Source organism: Mustela erminea, chromosome 5, assembly GCF_009829155.1.
Source record: "Mustela erminea isolate mMusErm1 chromosome 5, mMusErm1.Pri, whole genome shotgun sequence".
In the NCBI taxonomy this organism is placed as follows: Eukaryota; Metazoa; Chordata; class Mammalia; order Carnivora; family Mustelidae; genus Mustela; species Mustela erminea.
Genome location: NC_045618.1, coordinates 122,781,233 through 122,807,963, shown reverse-complemented (window position 1 = coordinate 122,807,963; position 26,731 = coordinate 122,781,233). Strand labels below are relative to the sequence as shown.

At 39.4% G+C, this 26,731-nt stretch overlaps 1 protein-coding gene across 2 annotated transcripts in view; it reads left to right on the top strand.

Moving 5' to 3' along the window:
- FLRT2 (fibronectin leucine rich transmembrane protein 2) overlaps window positions 1-22,670 on the top strand; it is a 102,258-nt gene extending 79,588 nt beyond the window's left edge. For both annotated transcript variants that reach the window (XM_032344776.1, XM_032344775.1), the window contains exon 2: window positions 12,197-22,670. In XM_032344776.1, the coding sequence (XP_032200667.1) occupies window positions 12,630-14,612 (1,983 nt within the window). In that variant the 5' untranslated portion in view covers window positions 12,197-12,629 and the 3' untranslated portion in view covers window positions 14,613-22,670. The remainder of the gene's footprint in view (window positions 1-12,196) is intronic.
- The last annotated feature ends 4,061 nt before the right edge of the window (window positions 22,671-26,731 follow it).

The window sequence follows — 26,731 nt, the reverse complement described above, 5'->3', positions numbered from 1 at the left end:
TCCCATATCTGACCGTGCTGGGGGAGATACCGTTGAGAAAAGGAGAAGGTCAAGGATAAGAAATCATCATCTTTCTTTTGTTTCTTTTTCCCTTTCATGCCTCAAATCCAGAAATAGTCTCCTGAACATAGCCTGACACTTCAGCGTGACAGGTGTTCTGAAGACGAGGAGGCGCTCTGTAAAACCTGTTTATTCAGTTAGGATATTTTGTACCATTTGCATTCAGAGCCATCCCTATGATACCAAAATAGGCTCATGCAATGAATTTTTCATTTTTTAAACTCAAAACCAGATAACTCACCTGCAAATACACACTATGTAATTTCATTTCATGTGCCTGATCAGTATCACTGCCTGAAATCTGTATTCTCTGTGTGAAGGAGACAACAAGATTTTCTGTTTCTTTATGCATATTACATATGTGGTGCAGTATTTTGGTGGGAAAATGGGTCATGTTTATATTTTTGGATTCAGTTTATTTTTTTTCACGAGCTTTCTTATAGCTCTCAAAGTTCCCGGCCTATTTTGTATGGATTCTAACTATGAGGAATGGTAAACTGCTGTGCAATTAAAGCACAGTTGAACTGTCACTCTGAAATTTGTGTAAATATTTATAAGCTATGGCATTATAGGAGAAGAAACACAACACTTGGATTTTTTTGTTGTTGTCGTTTTTGTTTTGGGTTTTTGTTGTTTTATTTTGTTGTTGTTGTTGTTGTTGTTGTTGTTAAAGAAACAGAGTATCTGTAGTAGAGCATAAGGACTTACCTGAATTCGGGTCAGAACTTCATAGAACGGAAAGGGTATGTATCTAGGGTGATCAGATGTGCCTTCATCAAGCCAAGTTTGTAATAATGGGTCAGACTGACCCCATTTCAGTCAATAATAGCACAGAATTTGAAGTTATTTTGCAAAACAAGTGTAGTGCTGTAGCAATCACAATTTTCTAGTTGCATGTTTTATGTTTTATGCCCTTGCTTAGGTCATCTAGTTTCTTTGTATCTAAAAACTATTCATCCATCTCTCTATCTGTACCTCAATCTCTCCACATAGGTTAGTGTTGCTTAAAACCTGTGAAGCCTTTTCCAAAATATTAGCTGGGTATGGTTCCTTATGGGACCTCAGATTGAAATGTCAAAGAGTTTTAACAGACTGCCTCTTCAAGCAAAGTAATCATCTGAAGGTTGTTTTTTGATTCATCACTTTTTTTTTCTATAAACACTTCTTGTATGTAGTGTCTGCTTTGTAGGCTCTGGGGAAACAATAGTGAGCAAAAGCAGTCCAACCTCTGCCCGTATAGAGTTTACAGGGAAGCAAGAAAGGGGTTACAAGCAAGACCCTGAAGCTTATACATGAGTTCAAATTCTGTCCCTTCCTATCCCTTATCTGATGATTGGCTTTGGAGAAGCTACCTAACTTGGTACTCTTCCTCTCTGTGGGGGTAATAACCATATCAAATGCATTGCTTTGGGGCACCTGGGTGGCTCAGATGGTGAAGCGTCTGCCAGTCATGATCTCACGGTCCTGGGATTGAGCCCCGCATCGGGCTCCCTGCTCAGCGGGGAGTCTGCTTCCCGGATCCCTCTGCCTGCCTCTCTACCTACTTGAGATCTCTCTCCGTCAAGCAAATAAATGAAATCTTTAAAAAAAATTTATTGCTTTATTATGAATCAGTACATAGGTTCTTAAAAAGTATCTGAAACTGCAAATGCTAAGTTAGAAATGCTCTTAAGACACTGCAATGAATAAGTCAAGTGGGCATTTGGCTGTACAGGGGAGGAGCTAAGAGGACAGGCTAGGATGGAGATTGTCATTTATGATTCATTTGCATGTGCAGATGACAATTTAAACTTGGGGTTGGACGCCATGTCCTACAGAAAGAGGAGGAGAGCAGCACCTGGATCTGAGCTTACTAGACTCACACTGAATACCTGGGTAGAGGAGGGGAAGCCTGAAAAATCGCAGGTAGGAGGCGCAGGAGGAAACCCAGCAGACTATGATGTCATAGCGATCGGAGAATAAGAACATTTCAGGAAAGACACACACAGCAGGTCTAAATGATGCTGTGAGATAAAGAAAGAGGCAGGCAAGAGCCCTTGGATTTACCAATCTGGGGCTGATTGTTGACGTCAGTGAGACATGCTGGTGTGAAAGTAGAGCCAGGAACCAGTGTGGAGAGGGGTGGTGGAGTTGGGTGGGAGGTGAGACAACAGAGATTCAATTTCTACCCATTCTTTCTAGAAGTTTGGCTACACGTCAAGAGAAAAATGGGGCAACAGCTGGAGGAAGCGTTATTTTTAAGTGAAAAATACTAAAGAATTTTTTTTAATTTTTAATTTATTTATTTTAGAGATAGAGTGTGAACAGGGGAGGTGCAGAGAGAGGACAAGCAGACCCTGCGTTACGCACAGAGTTGCACACAGGGCTCGATCCCATGACCCTGAGATCATGACCTGAGCCAAAATCAAGAGTCGGGCACCCAACTGACAGAACCACCCAGTCGCCCCCAGAGAATGTTTAGAAATAGATCCAGTCTGAGACAGAGAGTTTGCATGCAGAGGGGAGGAGAACACGGAGAGATACATTCTAGAGAGGCCTGTAGGGTAAGGCCCCACAGGAGAGATGGAGATGGAGTGGTCAGCTTTTAAGGAAAAGAAAGTAGGTGCAGACACAGATGGACTCAGATGTTTGGCAACGAGAAGACGTGGGACATCTGTCTGATGTCTTCAGATTAAGGTCAGGTTGTCTACTGAAAGTGAGAGAAGTTAGTGATATAAGGAGAGTGAAGACTGACTCCATCTTTGAGGAGAAAGAGGGAGGAATTTTTCAGAGAAGTAGGACAGGGTTGCTAGGTGTGTGTGGGGGGGAGCCTCACTGTAGATGAGTGATCCCTTATTTAAAGTGGATCTCATGTGGGCTATTAGGTGACTTTCTCTGGTAAGAATCTGAAACTCAGGCAGGCGCAGGGGAGACTGAGTTTGTGATTGAGTGGGTTTGTCTGCTTGATTCAAAATGCGGTGAAAGAATAGAGGGCAGACGAATTTTTGAAATAAGAGGTTGTATACCCTAAACCAGTAAGACAGGAGGGAAATGTGGTGGGAAGAGCACCAAATTGTTCTTTTTCTTTTCTTTTGTTTTCTTCTCTCTCTCTCTCTCTCTCTCTCTCTCTCTCTTTTTAAAATCTTATCAGAAAAACTGACCTGGGATTCTATGGCTAGGATTTGCTACTGTTTGAACTTGAGGAAGTCATGGATTTCTCCAAGGTTGTCTCATCATTTGCAAATTCGACATAATAATGACCTATTTCTCATGGCTCTGTGAGTATTGCACCATACTAGCAGTGGTTAGCTCTTAATAGGTATTTGACTATTTAGCTGAATTTGAACTCAAGTTGGAAATGCACCAGAGTCTAGGGGTGCAAAAAGTGATTATAGTCATTTGCTTATTTCTTCTGTCGAATTATTAAGGGCAGTGTGAACAGGAAGCCCCAATCTCTTGTCCTGTCCCAACATAGCTTTCCTTTCAAAAAAAAAAAAGAGGGAGAAGAAGGGAAGAAAAGAAGATGACTTCTCATTCTCCCTCCCCCACTCTTGGTGAATGCTTGGGGGCGTGACAGACTGGGGGACAGCATGGAAAGGGACACAAGTATTCAGAGTGAGCACTGCATGTGTATTCTTAGGGCAGAAGACAGAAGAGATCTTTGACTTTTCTGGAGTCAAGTGTTCTTATGGGATTGTTTAGAAACAGTACCCTACAAAAGGAAAAAAAAAAAAAAAGATCTAGCAAGATCTTCCTTAAAATTATTGTCTGTTAGAATGCTGATCTCATTTTCTACAGATTTTTTTCCCTTGGAATTCAAGGAATTCTTGATACCTACGACATCTCATCCCAAGCTATTGGTATGCAGAAGGTGGCCATATGTTGGGCAATTGGTGACTGGCTTTACTGCTTCAACAGCTTTTGCCACAGTGGCCCCACATAAAGACCTTCCCAAGCTGTAGAATGTGGTGGTGGCCAACTTGGGGTTCTTTGAGATAAAGTGAAAAAGGAAGCTTTGCTGATCATTTTGGTAGCAGCCTATCAGTAGCCTCAGGTCCTTCAGACTCCTCCCGTCCTTGGCACCTTGATGCTGGCCACCAGCTGAACTGCAGCTTAGTTTCCCACTCCTGCTGAGTCCTGGAGTCACAGGGAAGAACAGACAATGGGCTCCCTGGGATAATTACCCTTTATTTATGCATCAGTCCATCTTGGCAGTTTTACTCACTTCAGATGCCAGGCTACTGATAGTTTTGTATATTTAATCAGTAGGGAGAGGCTTTTGTTTTTATAGGAAAGTGCATGTTGGTTTTAATACCATCATAACTAACGCCATTCATAAAATCCTGCCAGTAGCTAGTATTTTCTTAGGGAAAATTTATAATACCATCCTCTGTTCATTCCGTCAATATGGCTTCAAGCAAACTACTTCATCTCTGTAGACTTCATTTGAGGTTGATATGCCTAACTCCTATGGGTTGTTGTGGGATTACAAGAAATGAAATATATTAAAATGCTTTTTAGAATTATAAAGAGCTTCATGCACAGAGTTATTTGATCTGATGTGAATAGATACTTAAACATGGAGCCTGTGCCATAGATAACTTTCTAGTAACCAGGTCTATGCCTGGCAGGGAGTGGGTACTCCCCACGGGTTGGCTAGGCTGTACGTGGTGCTGGTCTCACCACATGGGTCTTGTTTTCCATTCCAGACAGCACATATCAAGAAATGGAGGCATCAGCACTGCTAAGATTCTGAAGCAAAGGAAAGAAATGGGACATTTGGAAAGGAGAAGATCTGATTGACTCAGTACATGTCTCCACATATTTGCAGTGTTGATGGGTGGGAAGCTGTATGTGCATATCTCCAAAGGAAAGAACTATGATCGGTAAACAAAAGAGGAAAGTAAAATTTGATGGATTCAAAAGAACCAACTCTCTACTAAATTCAGGACAAAAGCTCCCTGAGCAGGAGGCTTTTTGCTATTGCTGCTGGTTTTTTAAAGCTAAAAATGGGAATGGCCAACACATAATGAGCGGATGTTTTCCACATGTTCGATTATACTTGAAATGATTTGCAGCCTAACAACTGTGAGAAAAGTATACTACCAATTTCTCCATTTGACAAATCAGTTAACAAGGGAGGGGAAGTGATTCGCCCAGGTTAACACCACCGGCAAGTCAGAAAACTGTCTGGGTACCTGTCGCCAGAGCCCAGCACAGTTTATTGAGTGCCGACTTGGTATTCTTCGTTACTTCACATGTGTGACCTCTAGTCTTCCCAAGGATTTTGTGAGCATGCCTTATTATCCCCTCTTGAGATGAACAAAGAGAGAGAGGTTAAGTCAAGTGCCTATTGTCATGCTTTGGAGGAGTCGCTGAGCTGAGGTCAAAACCCAACTCTAACTTACCCCAAACCCTTTGCTTTTGCCAGGCCACCACCTCTACTGCTCCACCTCTCACAAGTCAATTTGATCCAGAAAAAGAGAAAAACTGGTTGTCTCCATGCCCTGATAGTGGGTATTTGGGCAGTCAAACTCTAAGGTGGTTGCTCATCAGATCCCTCTGGAGAATATAAACAAAAGGCACATGCACAGCCTTCTTTGAAGACCTATCAAACCAAACATTTGTAGGTTTTACCTAGAAGCCTCCTTTTTTCACCATCTTTCCCTAGGGGTTTTGATGACCCTTGGGGTTGGAGAATCTCTGAATCAGATGCTGAGACAAAGTCCTCTCATAGAGAAGAGCCTCGGAAACCAGCTGTTTTCCTTGCTTGAACCGTGAGGTTCTCAGTATACATTTGTTTGAGCAAATGAATGAATGTATGATTGAGCGAATATCTTCTTTGGAAATGGCTCGAAAAATGGATAGATATGGGCTCTAGGGGGTCCATCCTTTATGAACTATATACTTGTTTCTTTTTTTTACTCCTCTTAGTCCTATCTCAGTAGAATTCTTCTCTATTAGTGTCTGTTCACCCCCAAGTTTAAACATCATGAAGCCCCAGGCTTGCATCCAGATATGAAGATTTTGGTGGAACCGAGAACTGGTCAGTGGGAGCTCTGTAGCGGGTGAAGAACAGCCAGAGACAGTAACGCATGTGTCCTCAAAGTTTGGGCACTTGAGTTTTTAACATTGGTTGCTTGTTCTAAACTTATTATTTGAACCAACTGCATTGGAAGCCATGTGGGAACAACTCTTCAAATGTGTTAGAGAATTTATGCTTGCCAGGAGAATAGCTTTTTTTTTTTTTTTGGTCCAATTTTAATGTTTTCAATTCTAGACTGACTGGAGCCAGGGAATTGTCAACTATTTATATAAAGTGTTTCCTTTCCTTCCTTTCCTCTTTTCCTCCTTCTCTCCCTCTTCTCTTCTTTTCTTCAGCAAATAAAAATGTTCATCTAATGAGAAACTTCAAGGGGCTTGGTTAAGTGTCAGTGAATGAGATGGAAAAATGGCTTCAAGTTGGGGGCGGCTATTGTTATATTTTCCCCCAAATTCCTCTGCTAATCCCCACATCTTGGCCCGCTAACTATAGAACTCTCCTGACTGTTGTAAGAACAGTATTTATAACCTATCTTCCGGAATGTGGAAATGTGCACAAGATCTATAAATTGTTTTAGTGTTTCCAGATTGTAACAGAGACACTTGTAGTATAGTCGGGGCTATGGATTCTGCACCTGTGTGTCTGATTTTAAGCACAAAGTGTCTAACTCCAGAAGTGCTAAGTCCCAGGTACCCAGGGAAACTTTTGTAGAGAATCCCTCTTTGGGTTAGCTTTCTCATTCATAGCCTTTCATGCACTGGGCTGTCTTGTCACAATCCAGCCAATGCTGAGACCATTAAGATTTTATTGGGTTTGTCCTGGTGTCATTATATTATGTAATCGGCAGTGCTTATTGACAATTCTTATTTTCTGTACTATGATTTTTATAGTCTGAGTTTATTAAGCGCTCCTGGAATACAGGCTCCTGGAATTAATTAAAAAAAAAAAATCTTCTTATGCAGCACTGGGAGGGAAACACTTTGCTGAAAGCTTTTACGTGATTTATATGCTTTGAGTCTCAGTTCCTTTGAAAAGAGTTAAATTAGAGTAAAGTAGCCCAGAAAAACTGCTGCCATTACGGTCAACTTTAACAGAATGGCAGGGCCAGGTTCTTGGAGTCTCCAAAGGACGTTTGTTCCATGTTGATTTATACACAACCTTTGGAAACTGTGTTTTCTATTTCAGTGAAAATTCCTGTTTTTCCTTAACACCTTCCATTAAACCACTTTTCACAATCTCTAGTTCTCCTGGAAAGGAAGCATATTCAGTGCAATATTCCAAACAAATAGGAAAGGAGAAACAGAACCAACCAAACAAAAAACAATTTTTGCCCTTGATATTTGAAACTCATCTTGTAAGCAAAATCTTTTATTCCCAATATTTAGAGACTTATAAATGGAAATGGCCAGTGAACTTGAAACATACGTTTATTTATTATCTTCTGGAAGTAGGACTCCTCAAGTGAGAAGCAGGCAGAGTTGGGAGAACGTGCTGTCCAAGTTTTATTTCTTCTTTTGGCTGGACTGGCTTTCACCTTTTGATCCCTGTTACAACCAGCTTGGGTCCATGTGCAGAACTTCTGGAATCTCTTCCCTTGCTTGCAACTTTTTAGCCTTCAGACTAGCGCATAAACAATCTCTGTCCTGCAGCATTTTTCCTGATACCCCAGGGACTAGGTTAGAGCTCTTTATGCAGTACCGTAATCCTCTGATACCCTAAGAGTGGGATACTTTACATAGTACTGTAATTCCCTGCTTATTAATTTCTCTCCCCTCACTGACTTTAGTCAAGCATGTGAAGCCAAAACCCACGTTAGCTCCGCCTCAGTCTGTATTCTCATTCTAGTGCCCAAGAAATATTGGTTGAATAAATGAATGAAAAACATGTCACATTTTCATGTTTTTTTTTGGTGTCCATGACAAGAAGCATTTTTAGCTTCTGTTTATTAGAAATATATGCTCAATTTCTTCTATAAAATTAGAATAATAATGCTAATCTTCTAAGGCACTTATAAGATGCTGTGGGTCAGTGGTTCGTAACTGGGAATGATTTGTCACCCCAGGGGACATGTGCTATGACAGTGTGACTGGAAATATTTTTGGATGTTCATGGCAGCCCCACACAGAATTATCCAGCCCAAAATGTCAATAGTGCTGAGGTTGAGATATTCTGGAGTATATGGAAAGGCATAGAACTTAGCAGGTTCAAGGTGATTTTATTTTGCAGTACATGTTGGAGTTTACCTCTTTGGACAACATAAATAATCATAATTAGGGAGAGAATAATGGTTTCTATTTATTATGTTCTTGCCTGTATCAGACATCATGAAAGCTTTCTGCAAATACTATCCCATTTAATTCTCTCAAGAATACTCCGAGTTAGGAGCTATTTATTATCCTAATCTTCCAGGTGAGGGAAGGAAGGTGTCAAAGGTCAAGATCCTGAGGCTACTCCTTGTCAGGAGTGGGACAAGAACTGGGGGCCTTGCTTTTGACCATTCTACTATAAGGCTTTCTTTTTTCCTTTTTTTTTTTTTTTCTTCTTTTCTTTTTCTTCTTTCTTTTTTTTTTTTTCTTAAATTAACATATAATGTATTATTTGCTTCAGAGGTACAGGTCTATGAAGCATCAGTCTTACACAATTCACAGCACTCACCATGGTACATACCCTCCCCACTGTCCATAGCCCCCCCATCTCTATCTTCCACCCCCCAGCAACCGTCAGTTTGTCCCTGTCTCTTATACTTTGTCTCCCTCTGGATCCCATCTTTCTTTTAAGAATAGAGTCTCCAGCTTAAGGTCTGAAAGCATTTCTGCTCTCAGTATTACATAGGAATTAGCCTGAAAATATAGAAGAAATTTTAGACTACTTCAGTGGAAAAAAAAAAAAAAGGTCATTATTGCCTGGATGTTTGTAATTTTACACTTGCATTAATTTGAATGCAAAGTGTAAAGAATGCAAAGATACAGTATATTGACAGACAAATATAGGCTGTCATTGATGCAAGGATTACAACACGTCTGCTATTTGCTGTAATTTTGTGGGATTCTCAAGAAATTCAAAGAAAACCCCGAGAGTTTGTTTTCATTCAGAACTGAAGTTGTCATAGCTGATCAACCTATTGTGATCTTGATGGGACTTTTCTTCTGTTAAGGTGGATAAACCCTGACAGTTTGCCCGAAGTAATCCTATTAGAGGATTTCTTCAGGACCACATCCTCCTCTTACATAATTACAAAAGAAGCACTCCTAAGTAGAGTCTGTCAGCAAGAGAGCAAGGCCTGGGGCAAACGGTGAGGGGGTGCGGCTTTTCCCCTTCCGCACAGAAAACGAGGTGCAGACAAATGGAAAATGTATAATTTGGGAACATGATAGTTTCCAGGTCCAAAACCCAAGTACTTTGTTAGCTCCCAGTGATTATTGCTTTGTGGTTGTTACCTGATGACCTTTCTAAGTAAATTCGACCATCCTCAAGTACTAGTTCCTTGTTTCCAGGGCCCTAAAACTTGGCTATAAGCATAGTTAAGAACCATCCATTCTTTTTACTTAGGAACTTAGAACTCTGGAGCAGCTGTTTTTCTCTCTTCGGAGATTCTATTTATTCTGTGCTGGCATCCCATGTCGAAGATTCCTGTGGAATACTCAGAACTGGGTTAGGTTCTGTTCTGTGGTTCTGTGGGTCTCACTTTCCTACCTCCTGTGAAGAGTAAATGTGAATGGCACCAAACAAAGGTTTGTTCTTAAATAAATCCTGCTGTATCAAGCGGGCTTCCCTGATTACAAAAAAACTTTTTAAGCTTCTACTGGGCATTAGTGCTTGTCACTCAGACATACATTTTCAAGGGTATGTTGAGGCCAAGTGTATGGTATGTCATTGCACTACTCCTTCTACAAGATGTCATTTATGGGAGAAGATACAATTTGAGACTCTCTCCTGGGGACCAAAGTGATCAATATGCCTTATGCTTTTACTCCTCCTTAAGAGTTATTTGACATGCTCTTGCATTTGTTTTATATTTAATAAAGTAAAACGTTTGAATGAATAAATAAGATGTTACTGTGTTTAGGGGAATGCCTCTCAGATGTTAAGGTGCACATCTTAGGTTTTTGCTAACATGCAGATTCTGCTTTTCCAACAACTTCCCAGCTTGAGTTCACATTCCTGCACCAGGATCACCTTCGAGTAGCACGCTATTGGGGAACACCGAGATGGTTTTAAAATTTGAAATCTGAGCTAAGGATGACATCAGGGTGATGACATTAAACTCATTTTTCCTGTACTATCCCATTTGTGTTATAAATTATTCTTTAAGCAGACAGGGAGATTTTTGCTGGAGTGGGGGCATGGCTCCTGTCTAGTGGGAAACGTATATTTTTAAGTCTTAACAAATTAAATTATGTTTGGTTTTTACAGGCAGTATCATAGCTCAGGCAGTTTTTGCCTGGACAAGCATTCCTTATCCCACCCCTTTCCCTTTAAAAGCTTTTGAATAGTAAGACATACATTTTGCTGTTTCAGGTCACCAGAGGCATTTTTTTTTTTTTTTTTTAGGTGTTCACAATTTTTTTTTTCTTTTTAAAGTAGTGGAACAAATTTACAATATCCTTGACACTTAAACAGCATTTACAGTGTTTTTTTTTTTTTCTTTCTTAAATTATGTTTCTAAAGATAACTAAGGGAACAATTTCAAGTAGTTCCTCTGTGCTTCTCGATATAAGTTGTTTTGAGTTTCTGTCTGTTGGTGAGAATTAAGAAACTCATAGCTTGCCATGTCCTGTCATGTTAGCTTATTTTGTAAGGAAATCAAATCTGGCACCTTTCAATTAACTGCTTTACCTCTCTGATCTAAAAACAGACAGAACACACAGAGCAGGAAGGCATCATTACTATCTGTGGATTGCCTTTACTTCCCCAACTGGGTGTGCTATCATTTCAAAGTCTGCTGAAGGTCCTTCTTGAAAAGTGGAAAAAAAAGCCCTCACAGATGAGAGGAAGGTGGTAGAGGTGAAAAATAACTTATTCCCAGTCATGAGTTTGGCAGCTCTCAAGGAGATTGGAAGGGTGTATCTCATCTGTATGTGGCATCTGTACGTGGAGGTCCCGAAAGGGGGAATAAATAGAAACGTTATCATGGACTGGAGCCTAGTCGTTCTCCTTGGTAACTCAAGCGTAAACTATTTTGGAAAAGGGCGAAGATGAAAAGAGGCAAAAAGTAGGGAAGAAAAGAGAAATCTTCCCCTTGCCTTCATGCATGCTTCTGTGCGTTACTTTTATCCCTCTCCCTCACAGTGTCAGATCGAAAGGACACATCTTTTTATTTTATTTTATTTTTTAAATTAGTTTCAGAGGTAGAATTTAGTGCTCCATCAACTGCATATAACACCCAGTGCTCTTTCCATTACGTGCCCTCCTTAATGCCCATCGCCCAGTTACTCCGTCACCCCACCCACCTCCCGTCCTGTAACCCTGTTTGTTTCCTAGACTTCAGCATTTCTCATGTTTTGCCTCCCTCTCAATTTTCCTCCTGTTTCATTTTCCTTCCCTTCCCCAGGGTTCATCTATTTTATTTCTTAAATTCTACATATGAGTGATCATGTGGTATTTTACTTTCTCTGACTTTATTTCATTTAGCATCATATCAAAAGGACACATCTTTTTAAAGGACTTCATCAGTCCCTATCTTGCCTTTGTTTATTTATAACTAGAAAGGGTTTCATGCATTTGCCCTCAAATTGTATTAATTACTCAGTCACTTGTGCTGTCCTAAAATAAAATGTGACCAATTGGATTTGTAGGTATCATCAAGATTGATTCAGTGGATTCAACAGTGAGCCTTGCTCTTTTCTATTTGGTTATGCAAATAGATATGTAAGAGAAGGTACTGATGGGGATGTAAATTTCACAGGATGACCCCTGAGTGTGAGAGGCAACATTGAATCATGTTCCTTTCTTGAATACCTTTTCAACCAAATTATTGTTACTTAAAACATCACTTTAAGCCAGCTCCTGCCTCTCTCGTCACTTGGTCCCAGCTCTTGAAGGGCAAAGAATCAGATTAGCCCTTCATCCATTAGGACCTTAGCTGACTTTTTTCTCTTTGTTTTCCTACAACAGATTGCGGATTGAGTTTAACCAAGAAGTTCAGAGTCTGATCAACGCTGACCTGATCTACAATACGAGAAGGGAGTTTCAGTTCTGCCTTCCCAGCTGGGCCCCTGGTGACCGCTGAAAACTTGGCTTCACTCATTGCCTGTGTCGAAAATTCTCCCTATTGAATTTTTTCTTTTTTCTTTCTTTTTTTTTTTTTTTTTCTCACATGGAGGACAATAACAAAGAAGACAACACAGGCTGATAAGACCAGAGACCATAGGAGAATTCTTTTACCACAGGCCTTCAAGACTTTTCCTCTACTTGGAGTTCTGGACTTTAACAGAACCCTGTCCAATCATTTTGGTTTTGCTATATATATATATATTTTTTTTTTTTTCTTTCTTTCTTCTCTTTTTAGTTTCCCTACCACCTTGTATTTTGTTTCTGTACTTCAGAAATGGGCCTACAGACCACACAGTGGCCCAACCATGGGGCTTTTTTCCTGAAATCTTGGCTTCTTATCTCCTTGGGGCTCTACTCACAAGTGTCAGAAATCTCGGCGTGCCCTAGCGTGTGCCGCTGCGATAGGAACTTTGTCTACTGTAATGAGCGAAGCTTGACCTCAGTGCCTCTTGGGATCCCGGAGGGCGTAACCGTACTCTACCTCCACAACAACCAAATTAATAATGCTGGATTTCCTGCAGAACTGCACAACGTCCGGTCCGTGCACACGGTCTACCTTTATGGCAACCAACTGGATGAATTCCCCATGAACCTTCCCAAGAACGTCAGAGTTCTCCATTTGCAGGAAAACAACATTCAGACCATTTCACGGGCTGCTCTGGCCCAGCTCTTGAAGCTCGAGGAGCTTCACTTGGATGACAACTCGATATCCACAGTGGGGGTGGAGGACGGGGCCTTCCGGGAGGCTATTAGCCTCAAACTGTTGTTTCTATCCAAGAATCACCTGAGCAGTGTGCCTGTGGGGCTTCCTGTGGATTTGCAAGAGCTGAGAGTGGATGAAAATCGAATCGCTGTCATATCAGACATGGCCTTTCAGAACCTCACGAGTTTGGAGCGTCTGATCGTGGACGGCAACCTCCTGACCAACAAGGGCATCGCCGAGGGCACCTTCAGCCACCTCACCAAGCTCAAGGAATTTTCCATCGTGCGGAATTCCCTCTCCCACCCCCCTCCCGATCTCCCAGGTACACATCTGATCAAGCTCTACCTGCAGGACAACCAGATCAACCACATCCCTCTGACGGCCTTCTCAAACCTGCGCAAGCTGGAACGACTGGATATATCCAACAACCAGCTGCGCGTGTTGACTCAAGGGGTCTTTGATAATCTCTCCAACCTGAAGCAACTCACTGCTCGGAATAACCCCTGGTTTTGCGACTGCAGCATTAAATGGGTCACGGAATGGCTCAGATACATCCCTTCATCTCTCAACGTGCGAGGTTTCATGTGCCAGGGGCCCGAGCAAGTCCGGGGGATGGCCGTCAGGGAGCTGAATATGAATCTTTTATCGTGCCCCACCACGACCCCTGGGCTGCCCGTCTTCACCCCGGCCCCAAGTACAGCCTCTCCAACGACTCAGCCCCCCACCCTCTCTGCCTCAACCCCCAGCAGAAGCGATACCCCCCTGACTCCCACCACCTCCCGACTGCCCACCATTCCTGACTGGGACGGCAGGGAAAGAGCGACCCCGCCAATTTCTGAACGGATCCAGCTCTCTATCCATTTTGTGAACGACACGTCCATTCAAGTCAGCTGGCTCTCTCTCTTCACGGTGATGGCATACAAACTCACGTGGGTGAAAATGGGCCACAGTTTGGTGGGCGGCATCGTCCAGGAACGCATCGTTAGCGGTGAGAAGCAGCACTTGAGCCTGGTGAACCTGGAGCCCAGATCCACCTACCGGATTTGTTTGGTGCCCCTGGATGCTTTTAATTACCGAGCTGTGGAGGATACCATTTGTTCTGAGGCCACCACCCACGCCTCCTACTTGAACAACGGCAGCAACACTGCTTCCAGCCACGAGCAGACGACTTCCCACAGCATGGGCTCCCCTTTTCTTCTGGCCGGCCTGATCGGGGGGGCAGTGATATTCGTGCTCGTGGTCTTGCTCAGTGTGTTTTGCTGGCACATGCACAAAAAGGGGCGCTACACGTCCCAGAAGTGGAAGTACAACCGAGGCCGGCGGAAAGATGACTATTGCGAGGCCGGCACCAAGAAGGACAATTCCATCCTGGAGATGACCGAAACCAGCTTTCAGATCGTCTCCTTAAATAACGATCAGCTCCTTAAAGGAGATTTCAGACTGCAGCCCATTTACACCCCGAACGGGGGCATTAATTACACAGACTGCCACATCCCCAACAACATGCGATACTGCAACAGCAGCGTTCCAGATCTGGAGCACTGCCACACGTGACAGCCAGAGCCCCGGCGCTAGGAAGGCGGACGGTGAGACTCTCGAGAACACACACGTGTGTGCGCCTAGAGACACGCGAATTACATTTGATAAATGTTACCCAGATGCATTTGTGCATTTGAATACTCTGTAATTTATACGGTGTACTATATAATGGGATTTAAAAAAAAAGTGCTATCTTTTCTATTTCAAGTTAATTACAAACAGTTTTGTAACTCTTTGCTTTTTAAATCTTAAAAAAAAAAAAATAGTCGCTGAAGTACTGTACAGGGTTGTACAAGGAGAACCCAACGCCAAGGCAAAAGACGGAGTGATTCTTCCTCATGAGGCACATTAACCATTTTTGCTGTGGAAGCTGTCAGAGTAAATTCCTTTCTCACGGTCGGTCGGTGGTTAGATGAAAGGGCAGATTAGAAGAGCTCGTCAGGGTAGGCTAAGTGATGTGGGTGAAACAAGAAATGGCCCAGATACCTTCATGCTATTTCTGCCCTTCCTAGTCTGGAAGAGAAGTTAAAAATCTTGAAATAGAAGAAAGGAGGTAGTTACCCTGAGTTGACCCAAAGCAGGAAATAGAGAAAAGCATCATGAGGAAGCCCGTTCCTGTAAGATAAGTTAACCCAACCCGTCAGAACCCAGCAAATGACATTTTGGAAAAGAACTTCAAACTCGGGTGTTGGCTTTCTGACCGGGAGCTTAAAAATCACTCCTCATGCTTCCCTGACCCTATATGATAACAGAGTTAGAGACTTGAGTCTGATTTCAGTCATCTGCAGGGACAGGTAGGATGTTCCAGCAAGAAAACTCCCTTTAAAAGTGTTACTATTCAAATTATATGTCAGGTTGAATCACATTCAACAGAGATATATTCTAGAATACTTTTTTAGAAGAGGCTAATAAAATAATGGGAAGAATTATATTGAATGGAATTATTTTTGATAATGAGAATTATTTGGGTAGATTCACTGCAGCTATGTCAACATGATATTTAGACCAACAAGAGGTTAGTATTTGGAATATACTGAACTTGTTATTTAAAAACTATTGATACCATTTAGACAAAATCAAGTGATGAGCGGTTCTGCTATACTTTATCAAATGACTGTGTTAACACGTATCATGTTGAAATAGCTTGAATTAATACCTTTATCCCCTCGCAAATTTGTCTTCCAATCACCTCACATATATTTTCGTAATTAGCTATTTATGCTACCTTTTTTGATTTTTTTCCCACTCTGCTTAAAATTTGAAAGAAAATTTTAGATGACAGTTTTGGTTGCACAAAATATCCATATATACTTAAACACTTTAAAATGTATACTAATTTTCAGTGTTTATAATTCTATGGGGACACATCAAAGCTGGATGATTTTTTTAATTTTTTTTTTTAAAGCAATCCCAAGTTTCCACCTTGAACTGACTTTGACCCTGTTCCAGTTTTGAAATTTCATTTATTCCTTTTCAGTCTTGGATGTCCCTCTTGTTTGGGAATCATGGAGGGATGATCAATCTTTTATTAACAGGATAACATGAAAAATGAACAAGTCAGGGAGTGTGCGCTTGTTCCCCTAATCTTGGCAGAGTAGGGCATACAGCAGAGGACACAGGGAAGGGAGGGATGTCTGTGTTTATTTCTAGATATTTTGGAAGCAATGCCCATCTTCACAAAGTATGTATAATTTACTCCTTTTCATCCCTTAGATGTAGAAGGGCTATCGATTGCATACATTATCTAAAACACACACACCCTTGGAAAATTCCTTATAAAATCAAATTTCATCCTGTGTTGCATATTTCCTTTACCGCTGGCCATTTTTTAGGGACCTATGAAGTTAATGTCACAATCATTTTCGCTTTCTCTCTCTCTCTCTCTCTCTCTCTCTCTCACTTTTAACAAAATAGAACTGTGATGTGTCTTCTTTGTAAGAGTTTAGGTATAAAATGCTATGCAAGTTTTTCTTTATAGTAAGAGCTTTATTTTCTTTAATAATGTACCCCCAACTTCTATGTTTTAATCTCCCTTGTCCCTCAGAATAAGCAGAAAATATAACCGAAGTTATAATGTTGTAGAAGCAAGAATCAAAACTGCAGTCAGTTGAGCTGAAATTAGCTACGAATTAATTTGAATTAATTCTAAAGTGGCTTAGGTTTCCCTTTTAGTCTATTAGCTAGCAAATTTTGGCTGTTGCTATTTTAAACCTAATTCCACACGGCAAAGGGACAAGACAGTCTGTGAAGGTGATCCGTGTAAACGGTAAGCCATGTAAGGTTCAGGACAATGACATGGGGTTTTGTGTACTTACCTGGATAATTCCCTTCCACTGTCCTCTTCCCCTTGGCTGTGTAGATAAAACTATGTGTTCAAATGATGGTACTTGGACTTTTGAGGGTTTTTTTCTCTCTTATCCACAAAATAATCATTTTCATTTATTTCTATTGTGTGTATAACCCGAGCTGCTGAGACATTTTTGCTTTGGGCCAAGAAGACCAATGTTGGAGAGGTTTCTATGACGTCTTATGGGATTCATAAAATTATTTGGGGCTTAACTGGTACAATGAAGACCTAGTCACTTGAAGTGGTTCCTTTGCTAGAAGATGTTCCTGAAGAGATAGAATGTAGTTATAGGCTTCCCTTTGCTCTTGCACACAATACGGCAGAGACTGCTAAAATTCCTATCAATGTGTCATTTGTCATGGCATACCTGGGGCTCTCGCTTATACCAGGATAGAAAGCACATCACTGTATTTGTAATGTCTTATGTGTCTTAGGAAAACTGCTGAATAACCAACCAGAGGTGTTGGATTAGGGTTTGACTGGCATTTACAGTCACAGGAATGTGTTCTACTCTGTATTCGAGCTTCTTTTGCTGTCATTGTTTTGTACTTTGAGATTAGTCAAGAGTCACAGTTAAAGGTGCAGGCCCAGTCCGTGAACAAAGCCATACACAAGGGACTGGCTTGTAAAGAGCTTGACGCTGTTTGACCAAACAAGATGATCAGATAATACACAGCCACTTTCAGAGCTAGGGGACTCTCACCGTGCAGAGGAAATTCTAAAAGGAAAAGATATACCCATGATCACACAGATATTGCGGATCGTTATTCATACCCAGGGTTATCATTAATACCTATTTGTTTGGGGAGACGTGCTTGAATGGAGAAAGGCTCTGGGCTTCCCACAAAACTCTCAAATGCATTAACAGTCTTTGCAATGCACAACCACGGGCAGAGACAAAAAGTGTTTCCCTGTGTAAGAAGTGGAAAACATTCCATCCCATGAGAAATAATGCAATTTCTAATTATCTGGATGCTTGTTGAAAATATATTAGATATGTTCCCTGAGGTAAAAACAAAAACAAAAACAAAAAACCTGTAATGTGACTAGTCTGGCAAAATTATTAATGAAGTAGCTAATTCTAAGTCCCCATTTCCTATGAGTGCAGATCATGATGTCTTAGTCATTTCACAAGATCACAACTTCCTTCCCCTTTGTGGAAAACCTGCTCTGCATGAGGCCAGCAGGACACTCAGTCCAAACACAACTTACACGGAACAGTTGCTGCACTAGTCTGGGGAACCTCAGCTGGAGAGCTCAGTGCAACTTTTGACCATGAAGTGGTTCATTTCCATTGCTTTCTTTGTGTATAGCGTTTTTCTTGAACCTACAACAAGAAGACATTACTTTAGAACATGAGAAGAATGGTTTTGCCCATGATTTTCCTGCTTCATGGGAAAGCAAAGCAGTTTCTTTGTGCCCCAAAGGGAAAGAGATACAAAGGGAAAGAGATACAAACAAAACACTCTCCTAATTCTTAATCATAGTCAAAACTGGCCTGATTTTTGTTTGTTTGTTTGTTGTTTTTGTTTTTGTTTTTTTCAGTCAAAATACTAATGAAGAAAGCTGTAGCTTATATCCTTCTCTGATTTCTTCAGCAGGGTCAAAAGACAATTACTGGCAACTGGGATGTTTGTCACAGATTGTGGGGAGAAAGATTTGTACATGTATGATACTGTTGTTGTAAGAAATGGATCAGAGTCTTGTGCTATGGTTTTCATTTTTCTTTTTCTAGCGGCACATTCACCGAAGAGCACAAAGCAAGGCCATTGCAACAGACATTTTTAAACGAGTATGAAACACACACGTGCGTATGCACACACACACACAAAAATGCACACCCCGAGGCATTTATAAAGATATCCATAAGATGTAAGATTTATAACCTTTTTGAGGTAAGGTGAAGCTGTCGCCACTGTCTGTTCCTCCTAGGACCAGTATATATTCACTGAAAGTTAATTCCAGTGATTTGTTATTGTTTGAACCATACGTTGATTTGCTTCCGGTTTACGTTTAGTGTGTTCTCAGTGACAAGGGACTGCAAGGGGCTGGAAGATTCTGCATTACACACCCTCTGAGACCTACCATGTCACACACTTTGTTAACTATCAACTTCACTCCACACTATACAGTACCGTGTTGATATATTCAGTAAAGGCTTATTTTAAAAGAAAACCACATTGTGTTTATCTGAGTAAGTTCATTGGGGTTCTACCAATACTTGCATTCTTAATGTTAAAAAGAAATATGGGATGCTTCCTGATGATGCAGGAGGATGGCAGGGATGAAGAAGGTAATAGGATCTTTCCCTTTCTCCTACCTTAAAGAAGTGTTTTTTAAGGCCATGTGAGCCTTTTTGTGTGAGGGATTTCTATGACATCTTCATGTTCTTTTCTACTTCCCAACTAGATTGTGTGTTTCTATGAATATCTTTTTAGTATACACACATACATCAAACATATTGTTTTGTATTTGTAAAATCCATGTTGTTTAGGGTAGAGATAAATACCAATGTAGTTATCCAATCAGAATAATCTTTTTTTTATTTCAACACATAAGCTATTGGTTTTAAATGTCAATTTTCTTTAACATATTTTCATGGTACATTTCTACTTCAGATCTGTTTACAGCTCATGTACACATACTTCTAATGAGCACTCATGAAAATGTATCTATTCATATGCTCCACTTCAACTCAGATTAATCTCAAAGTTTGCCAGAGCCCTTTCTCTTAACTCTTCTTGACCATTTCACTAATAATGTATTTGACAGAGATTAAATCAGGAAATAAAATCATGACACTTCAGTTAACTAGTGTTAATTATTTGTAGACTCTGTTGGAAAATTAAGTATGAAAGACAGATGATTCACATTACATTTGGGAGATTTTATGTCAAGTAATGTTCAGGCAACTCCTACTTACTTTTACCAAGAATTACAGACCTTACTCTGTGAAAATCAGACCCTTAGTCAAGGAATACAATTCATACCAAAAGAAAAAAAAAAGGTTATTAAGATCCTTCTATTTTGTTCCAGGAACCTGGGTGAGTATAGAGTTTTCAGAGAGGAATAAAATGTAGTCTTTGGCACATCAATCATATCTTCCACTTCCCTGTGCTCCTAAAGAAATCTGTCCATCCAAAGTGTTCACTCCTTATCTACTTTTACAGAGTACTATGTTAGATCCTTCTGGGGATTTGGAGAAAAATGTGACTCTGCTGCTAAGGAGCTCATAGATCATGCAATAAGCTCATTTACTAACACTTTCCAGATTTTCAGAGACTGCATTCTCTCCAACTCACCACAGTGTCTAGGGTGACAAAAGAAATACATGTACTTCTTGGTAAATTTGATGATGCATTAGTTGTATATATTAGATGATCTTGGTATTTAATAGATGACACAAAGTGATAGTGAATTGATAAAATTAGAATTGAATTTGAATTAACTTTTCAAACATATACTACATGATTGAACATTTAGGAATTGTGTTTGGTAATTAGACATGCAACCTTAAATTTCCTTTGGACACCTGAATATAAACTAATCTAAAACAAGAATAATGGCACCTTATAATCGTTGATCACCTATGTAAGACCATATATAGAATGCTTTGATACATGTGGTCACATTTTGTCTTTATCCATGTAAGGTACGTTATCATCATTATTCAGATTGTAAAGCTCAGTTTCCCAAGAAGTATAGTGATTGGTCCATGATCACAAAACCTGTAAAATGACAAGAGTCGGAATTAACCTAAACGTGACTCTTAGGCTCTTAATTTTTTCCTGTCTCTTAATAAATTGACTAGCTTTAAGACTGACAAGGCTTCAAGGCAACTTCTTTGTCAATGGTTAAAATTTGTGATGATGGAGATATCACAACTTCACTCAGTAGATGATATTAACTATTGTTCATGACAAATCAAGGGAACATTATTAAAACCTAAAAAAATCTGTCTTTTAAATCCATTGGTTACATATCCCTGCTTTTTTTTTTTTAATAGAAATGCTATGCTTGTTATTATTGGGTGACTGCACATTTATCTGATTTGAAAGCTTCAGATGGAATCAAGATATGCCTAAACCCACAGGGTGAGCTGAAAGAACTATTAAAAGGACCTGAGTCAGGTTATTTTTGGTAATGAATTTGTTTCATACTTGAGAGGTTGCTCGAAGTATTTTGTAGATCCTGCTGAAGATGCTCATATGTCAGAATCTATTAGGGCCTTAGCAAACTGGCTTCTGGATTTACACTTTTTTTTTTTTTTTTTAATAGCACAAATAGAAAACGTGTGTTTTAGAGGATATGGGAGTTTTGTTTTCATTAGTTATACTGAAAGTTAAGAGTAAAGACTTAGCAATGGTACACTCTAAAACAGATGCCTTTTTAGCACACACACCGACTGATGAACCCATTTACCCATTTTCTTGGTACGAAGTCTAAACTAAATGAAAAATTTATTACACCTTTAAGGAGATTCTGGTCATTTCAATGACATAATCAACATCCATATTGGATCACTCTATTCTTAACCAAATATAAAATTGTGCTTTTTGAGAGTCTGCAAAACTCTGTGATTTGGGTAATAAGGGCTTTTGTTAATTTCATTCTTTTTCCCATTCCACAAATATTTGCTGAGGCCTGGTAAGTTTTGGTGCTGACAGTAACTTTATATCATTGAAAATCTTCCCTGGAAGTTACTGGCATTCAGTACATGGGTTAGGCTTTTCCCATTTCTTTGCTTTCTTTAAGAGCTCACACTCTTACATTTAAATAATCTGGCACATTTCTACTTCCAACAGTTGTAAGATTTCACGAGTGTATTTTCTTCTCTCAGTTTCCAAACTCTGGCATGGCTAAGACAATTCCTGTGGTCTCTAGTCCACTTACATTTTTCCTACACACTGTGGGACAAAGGACAAAGATCCGTAAAGAATACCTGACTGTGACACTGTCTTGGTTTCAAAATCTTCCATTGCCATGACTTTAAGGGAGAATTCAAACTCTTTGTATGACATATGTGCTGTATATACTGTGCTCTCGGACATTCCTTGCCAGAGTGTCCCCCCCCCACCCGTTCATTATGTGCTCTAGACTAGATCCAAATTTGATATAAACAGAGTCTATCTCTAAGGAAACTCCAACTCCTTCCTGACTCTCGTAGTTTTGCTCAAGGCCTTTTATCCTATGACATGCACTTTCTCCTTTGCTCAGTGACTTGTTCCTTCCTTAAGATACAATTCAAGTGCCCCCACCTTTGGGAAATTTCTCAAATAATATCTGTCAATTATCTGAGACTTCCGTGCAGCTAACATAACTTTAAAATACTTTTAGTTATGGCATCTATACATTATAGTTTTCATGGGTCTGTTTCATGCCTATGCTCCAACCCCCCTGAGGACAGACTACACATTCTGTCAATTGTTATATGTCATCCAGTGCTGAGTATAGTATCCAGACCTTGGCAGGTGTTTAGTACATGCTTTTGGGTAAAATGAGAGTAGAACACATGAGACCCTGCCATGATAGCAGGCTCCCTGTGGGTTCAGGCATCTCCGAACAGCAACTGCTCAAATGATATCTACCTTGTCAATCTTCTATGGCTCGACGCCTTTCTAAAAAGCCCCAGAATGTTCTGTGAAATACTGGATATGTAGAATTAACCTTGTTCAAATTCCACAATATATACTTTACAAGAATAAATAAAACATACATTTTTCTAAGCAAAAACAAACACAAAAATAAAACAAAACAAAACTCTTGTTTACCCATGGCAATTTCTGTAGCAATTATTGCTATCATGATTATTTGGTGACCACACATGTGTCTGATTTGAAAGCTATATTAGAAAATCAGACTATGTCTCCACCCACAAGAAAGGCTGAAAGAACTGTTCAAATTATTTGAAGAACATACTTTTTTTTAATATTTTGCAGACAATCTAAAAGCTCTGAACTAACTTTCAGAAAGGAATGTAAAGAGATATCTTGAAGAATTGTCTTAACACAAAATGTTATCATATGGGAAGTACCTGACATATGGGTAGACATAAAGTCAAAGTAAAACACTTTGACAGTTCTCTAGTCAGGATGAATTTTTCACATGTAAAACACAGAAGAAGATCTCTTTTTTTATTTTATTTTTTTGTTTCCATCAGCAATATCAAACGGTACAGTCATTATTCACTGTGTCATATCTTATATCTAAAATATGGTATGCATCATTTAAAGGTTCACATACTATTATCTCAGTTATTTGTTACAAGAAGACATAGTTCTCTTCTAGAAATGATATTCCCATAAAGAAGGAGGCAGAAGAGGGGGTATTTAGTAGGAACTCACACCTGAAACAGGCTGACTTATTTTGGAAACCTGTCTTTGCCCATTGACCTTGTTAATAGCTTATGCTTTATGGCCATCCATTTCTTTGACCTGAAATAGAGACAGTGAAGTTGAACATGTATGAAGGATGTCAGAACTCTGGGCCTGGAGAGCAGCTGGCAGTCTCAGACTAAGGCAAGCATTAAATACATAGCACTGAGCACCACGTATTTTCCAGACAAACGTCGTTCGTGAGCACAGGGTGACATATTGCCAACTTTATATGAAGAAACCAAACTTTGTAAGTATTAAGATCAGAATTATATGTAAGAGTCAACTATTCAAAAGAATTAATTAGCATCCCAAGTTCCACATAACTGTACAACCATTATCGATACAAGTTGACAGGGGTTTTTCCATTTTCCCTATCTATCTATCTATCTATCTATCTATCTATTTCTTTCTTTCTTTCTTTCTCTCTTTTTTCCTGGAAAAGTTGGGGAAAAGGAAGTGCCATTAGGCAGCACAGCATCATACCGGGTCCTCTGTCTGATGATGGGTGGGACCACTGAGCAGCACTGCTGAATGGTGAAAAGAATAGACTTCCTTTTAGTGTAGTTAGCATGTTTCCTCTCTGATCTTCAAAACATATGCATGGGGTTATTGATGAAAATTTATTCAGAAGTATCAAATGCACTCCAGAATGGAGAGTTCAGAAAACATTGAGAAATTAAAACATTAAAAAAAATTCAAGATAATAGCTTTCTGTTCCGGAAACTATAATGTTAAATGGTATAGTGTTATTTCATTTTACTCTATGACCAACCATACGATCTACAACTGCACTTGGCTGGCTGCTATTGGGGCTGGTAGCATCAACAGGAAGGACATTTTAATGGTTTTGCAGTGCAGATGTGAACATGTACCAGCTGACACCCTGCTAACTCTTTGTAATCAATGCATGCGTCCTCTTCAGACAGGTCATGTATTTTCCTTCTGTACACTTTCCATTGATGGTAGACAAGATAGTCTCAAGGCAGCACAGTCACTGGCATCCATATTAGCATTATTTTCCTTTTTATCCAGCCTTTCCTCATTTAACAAATGCAGGAGGTGAGATGCTAGGGGGAAAATATGTTTTCTCTTCTAGTTCTTGACTGCGGAGTTTAATTGGTTTCAAGGCAGTTATTCCACAGGTATAAATCAATACTGGCATTCCCGTGGTCTAGAGCCAATTTCTCTTGTGTTTGATCTGGTGTCTGTTTTGATAGATTGCCCCCCTGCCCAGCTCTTTCTATTGTTAAATATTTTACATATTGGCCATCCTTAGTTGGAACACAGCACACTCCACTAGTATATCTGGGATAAGTGGGAACCAGTTGCTTTGCAATGAAGGCCAATCACCTTTGATAGAGAACAGTAGTTTCTATACAGACTATATTATGGGGGCTAATTATTGAGCAGGAGGAATTCCTCTGAGTCTGAGTTCAAAGCTGTCCAGAGCTACAGTTAGCCTTACTCCAGTCCATACTAACCTTGGGCTTTGAGCATATTTATGATTCAGTTTCCTTTTTTGTTCAGGGGGGTAACTATGATACTTACCTCAACAGCAATTATCCAGCACAGGGCCTGACACATACTCAATGTCAGGTACTTAGTGCAAATATGTGGAGTTAATGTCCAGAAAGTTGGGTTACATGGCTTGGGGCTCCCTTGGATCACGGGTAAGACCATTCATCTCTCTGGCTTGTTTCTTCTAGTGGAGCACATAAGACTTTGGTTGATTCTTAAGTTCTTTTGGACTTAAATTTCATTTCATCCATGTCAATTTTCAATGAAGTGCAGCTGTAGTGAATTGGGCTGATTTTTGTTATACATTTTTATAAATTTTAGGAAGATGCATATAGGATTGAAAACAGGGAGCATGCAAACACCCAGTTTCATTGACTTTATTATAAAGACTAGCATGCCCCCCTTGGTGACAATGACAGTAAGCTCAGTATGTTTGGGAAGCAATATGCACAATTATCAAAAGAGCTGTGGAATCACAAAGAACTGCCACTTTGTACCTGTGTGTTATTATTTAATGTTTCTAAGTCTCACTCTCCTTAAATGTGAAATGGGGAAACAGTACTTGTGCAGAGTCAACAAGATAACTTATGTCAAGTGTTTGGTGCAGTGATGGACTCATTCAAATTCATTGTGGCTGAAAAATTGCAAATGAATAGAGAAGCAAGTGGAAACAAAACTCATTCTTATTAACTCAATTATCTTTCCCTCAAAAGAGGGAAGTTCAAACTATGTTACTAAGTAGACATATTTATAAAATACTTTATTTCAATTAAAATTATTAAAGATAGATTTCCCTACAATAAAACTTGTATAAAGCAAGATTGTTTCTTAAAATATTGAGTGCATCTTCTATCTTTGTAAGCCTTTTATGTAATAGCTATTAAACTTTAAATATTCAACAGAAAAGAAATTATGAGAAGAATACCCAGGAAAATGCTGAATGATAAATGTGCTTTATTTTTGATGAAATAGAACAGATTTTAACACTGACTGTGCCACTTCTTATCTTTGAATCTTGAAAAAGGATATAATTATGATCTTAAAAATAAAGAACGAATTTTTAGAATAATCAGAAAATACTTCTTTCCAGGACATTCAATAAATTTATAGAACTGCTGCTTACCAGGTAGCACTGGATGTTAATATTTGGCCTTAAAGTGGTTAAGAATCCATACCAGTATGTAATAGCTTCAATTGATTACATCATATATCTGAATTTAATAATGAAACATTGCTCTATTAAAGATTTTTATATAATTCAGAGTTTCCAATCTAGTAATGGCTACTTTAAATGAATGGCTTTTAGCTGTGTAGTTAGAAAGTGATTCAGGGGACACAAATTGAGGTATCATTATGTATTCACTTCTTTTACAATCTCATTCTTTCATTAGGTCCTTATTATGAAATTTTAAGCTTGTTGAATGTATAAAGAGAATCAAATAAAATGTAATCAAGTTAGTAAAATTTCATTTTCAAAAGTTAGTTAAGGATTATGTTACCTCTCTAAAGGACCAAAATACCATTTTAAAAGGAATTTATCAAAGCAAATATTTCAAAATTATTTAGTAGATTTTTTCTAAAATTTTTAAAAATTCTACCAGGCAGTTTAGGAACTTATAAGTAAATCGAAGATGACGTTATCTGGAGGGAAAAGCACATTGCTGTTAATCATATCTATTTTTGCATAGTGAAGGAAGTTCAAATTTTCAAAGGCATGTTCTTGAAATAATTTATTTTAACAAAGATAGCTTTCACTAATGAAATAATTACTAAAAACTGAGTCTGTTTTAAAAAGTCAGTGCAGCCTGAAGAGTAAACAACAAACAAACCAACGTAAGGAAAAAAAAAATCAATCAATCTATAAAATTTTATATAAAAGTACCAACATTTTA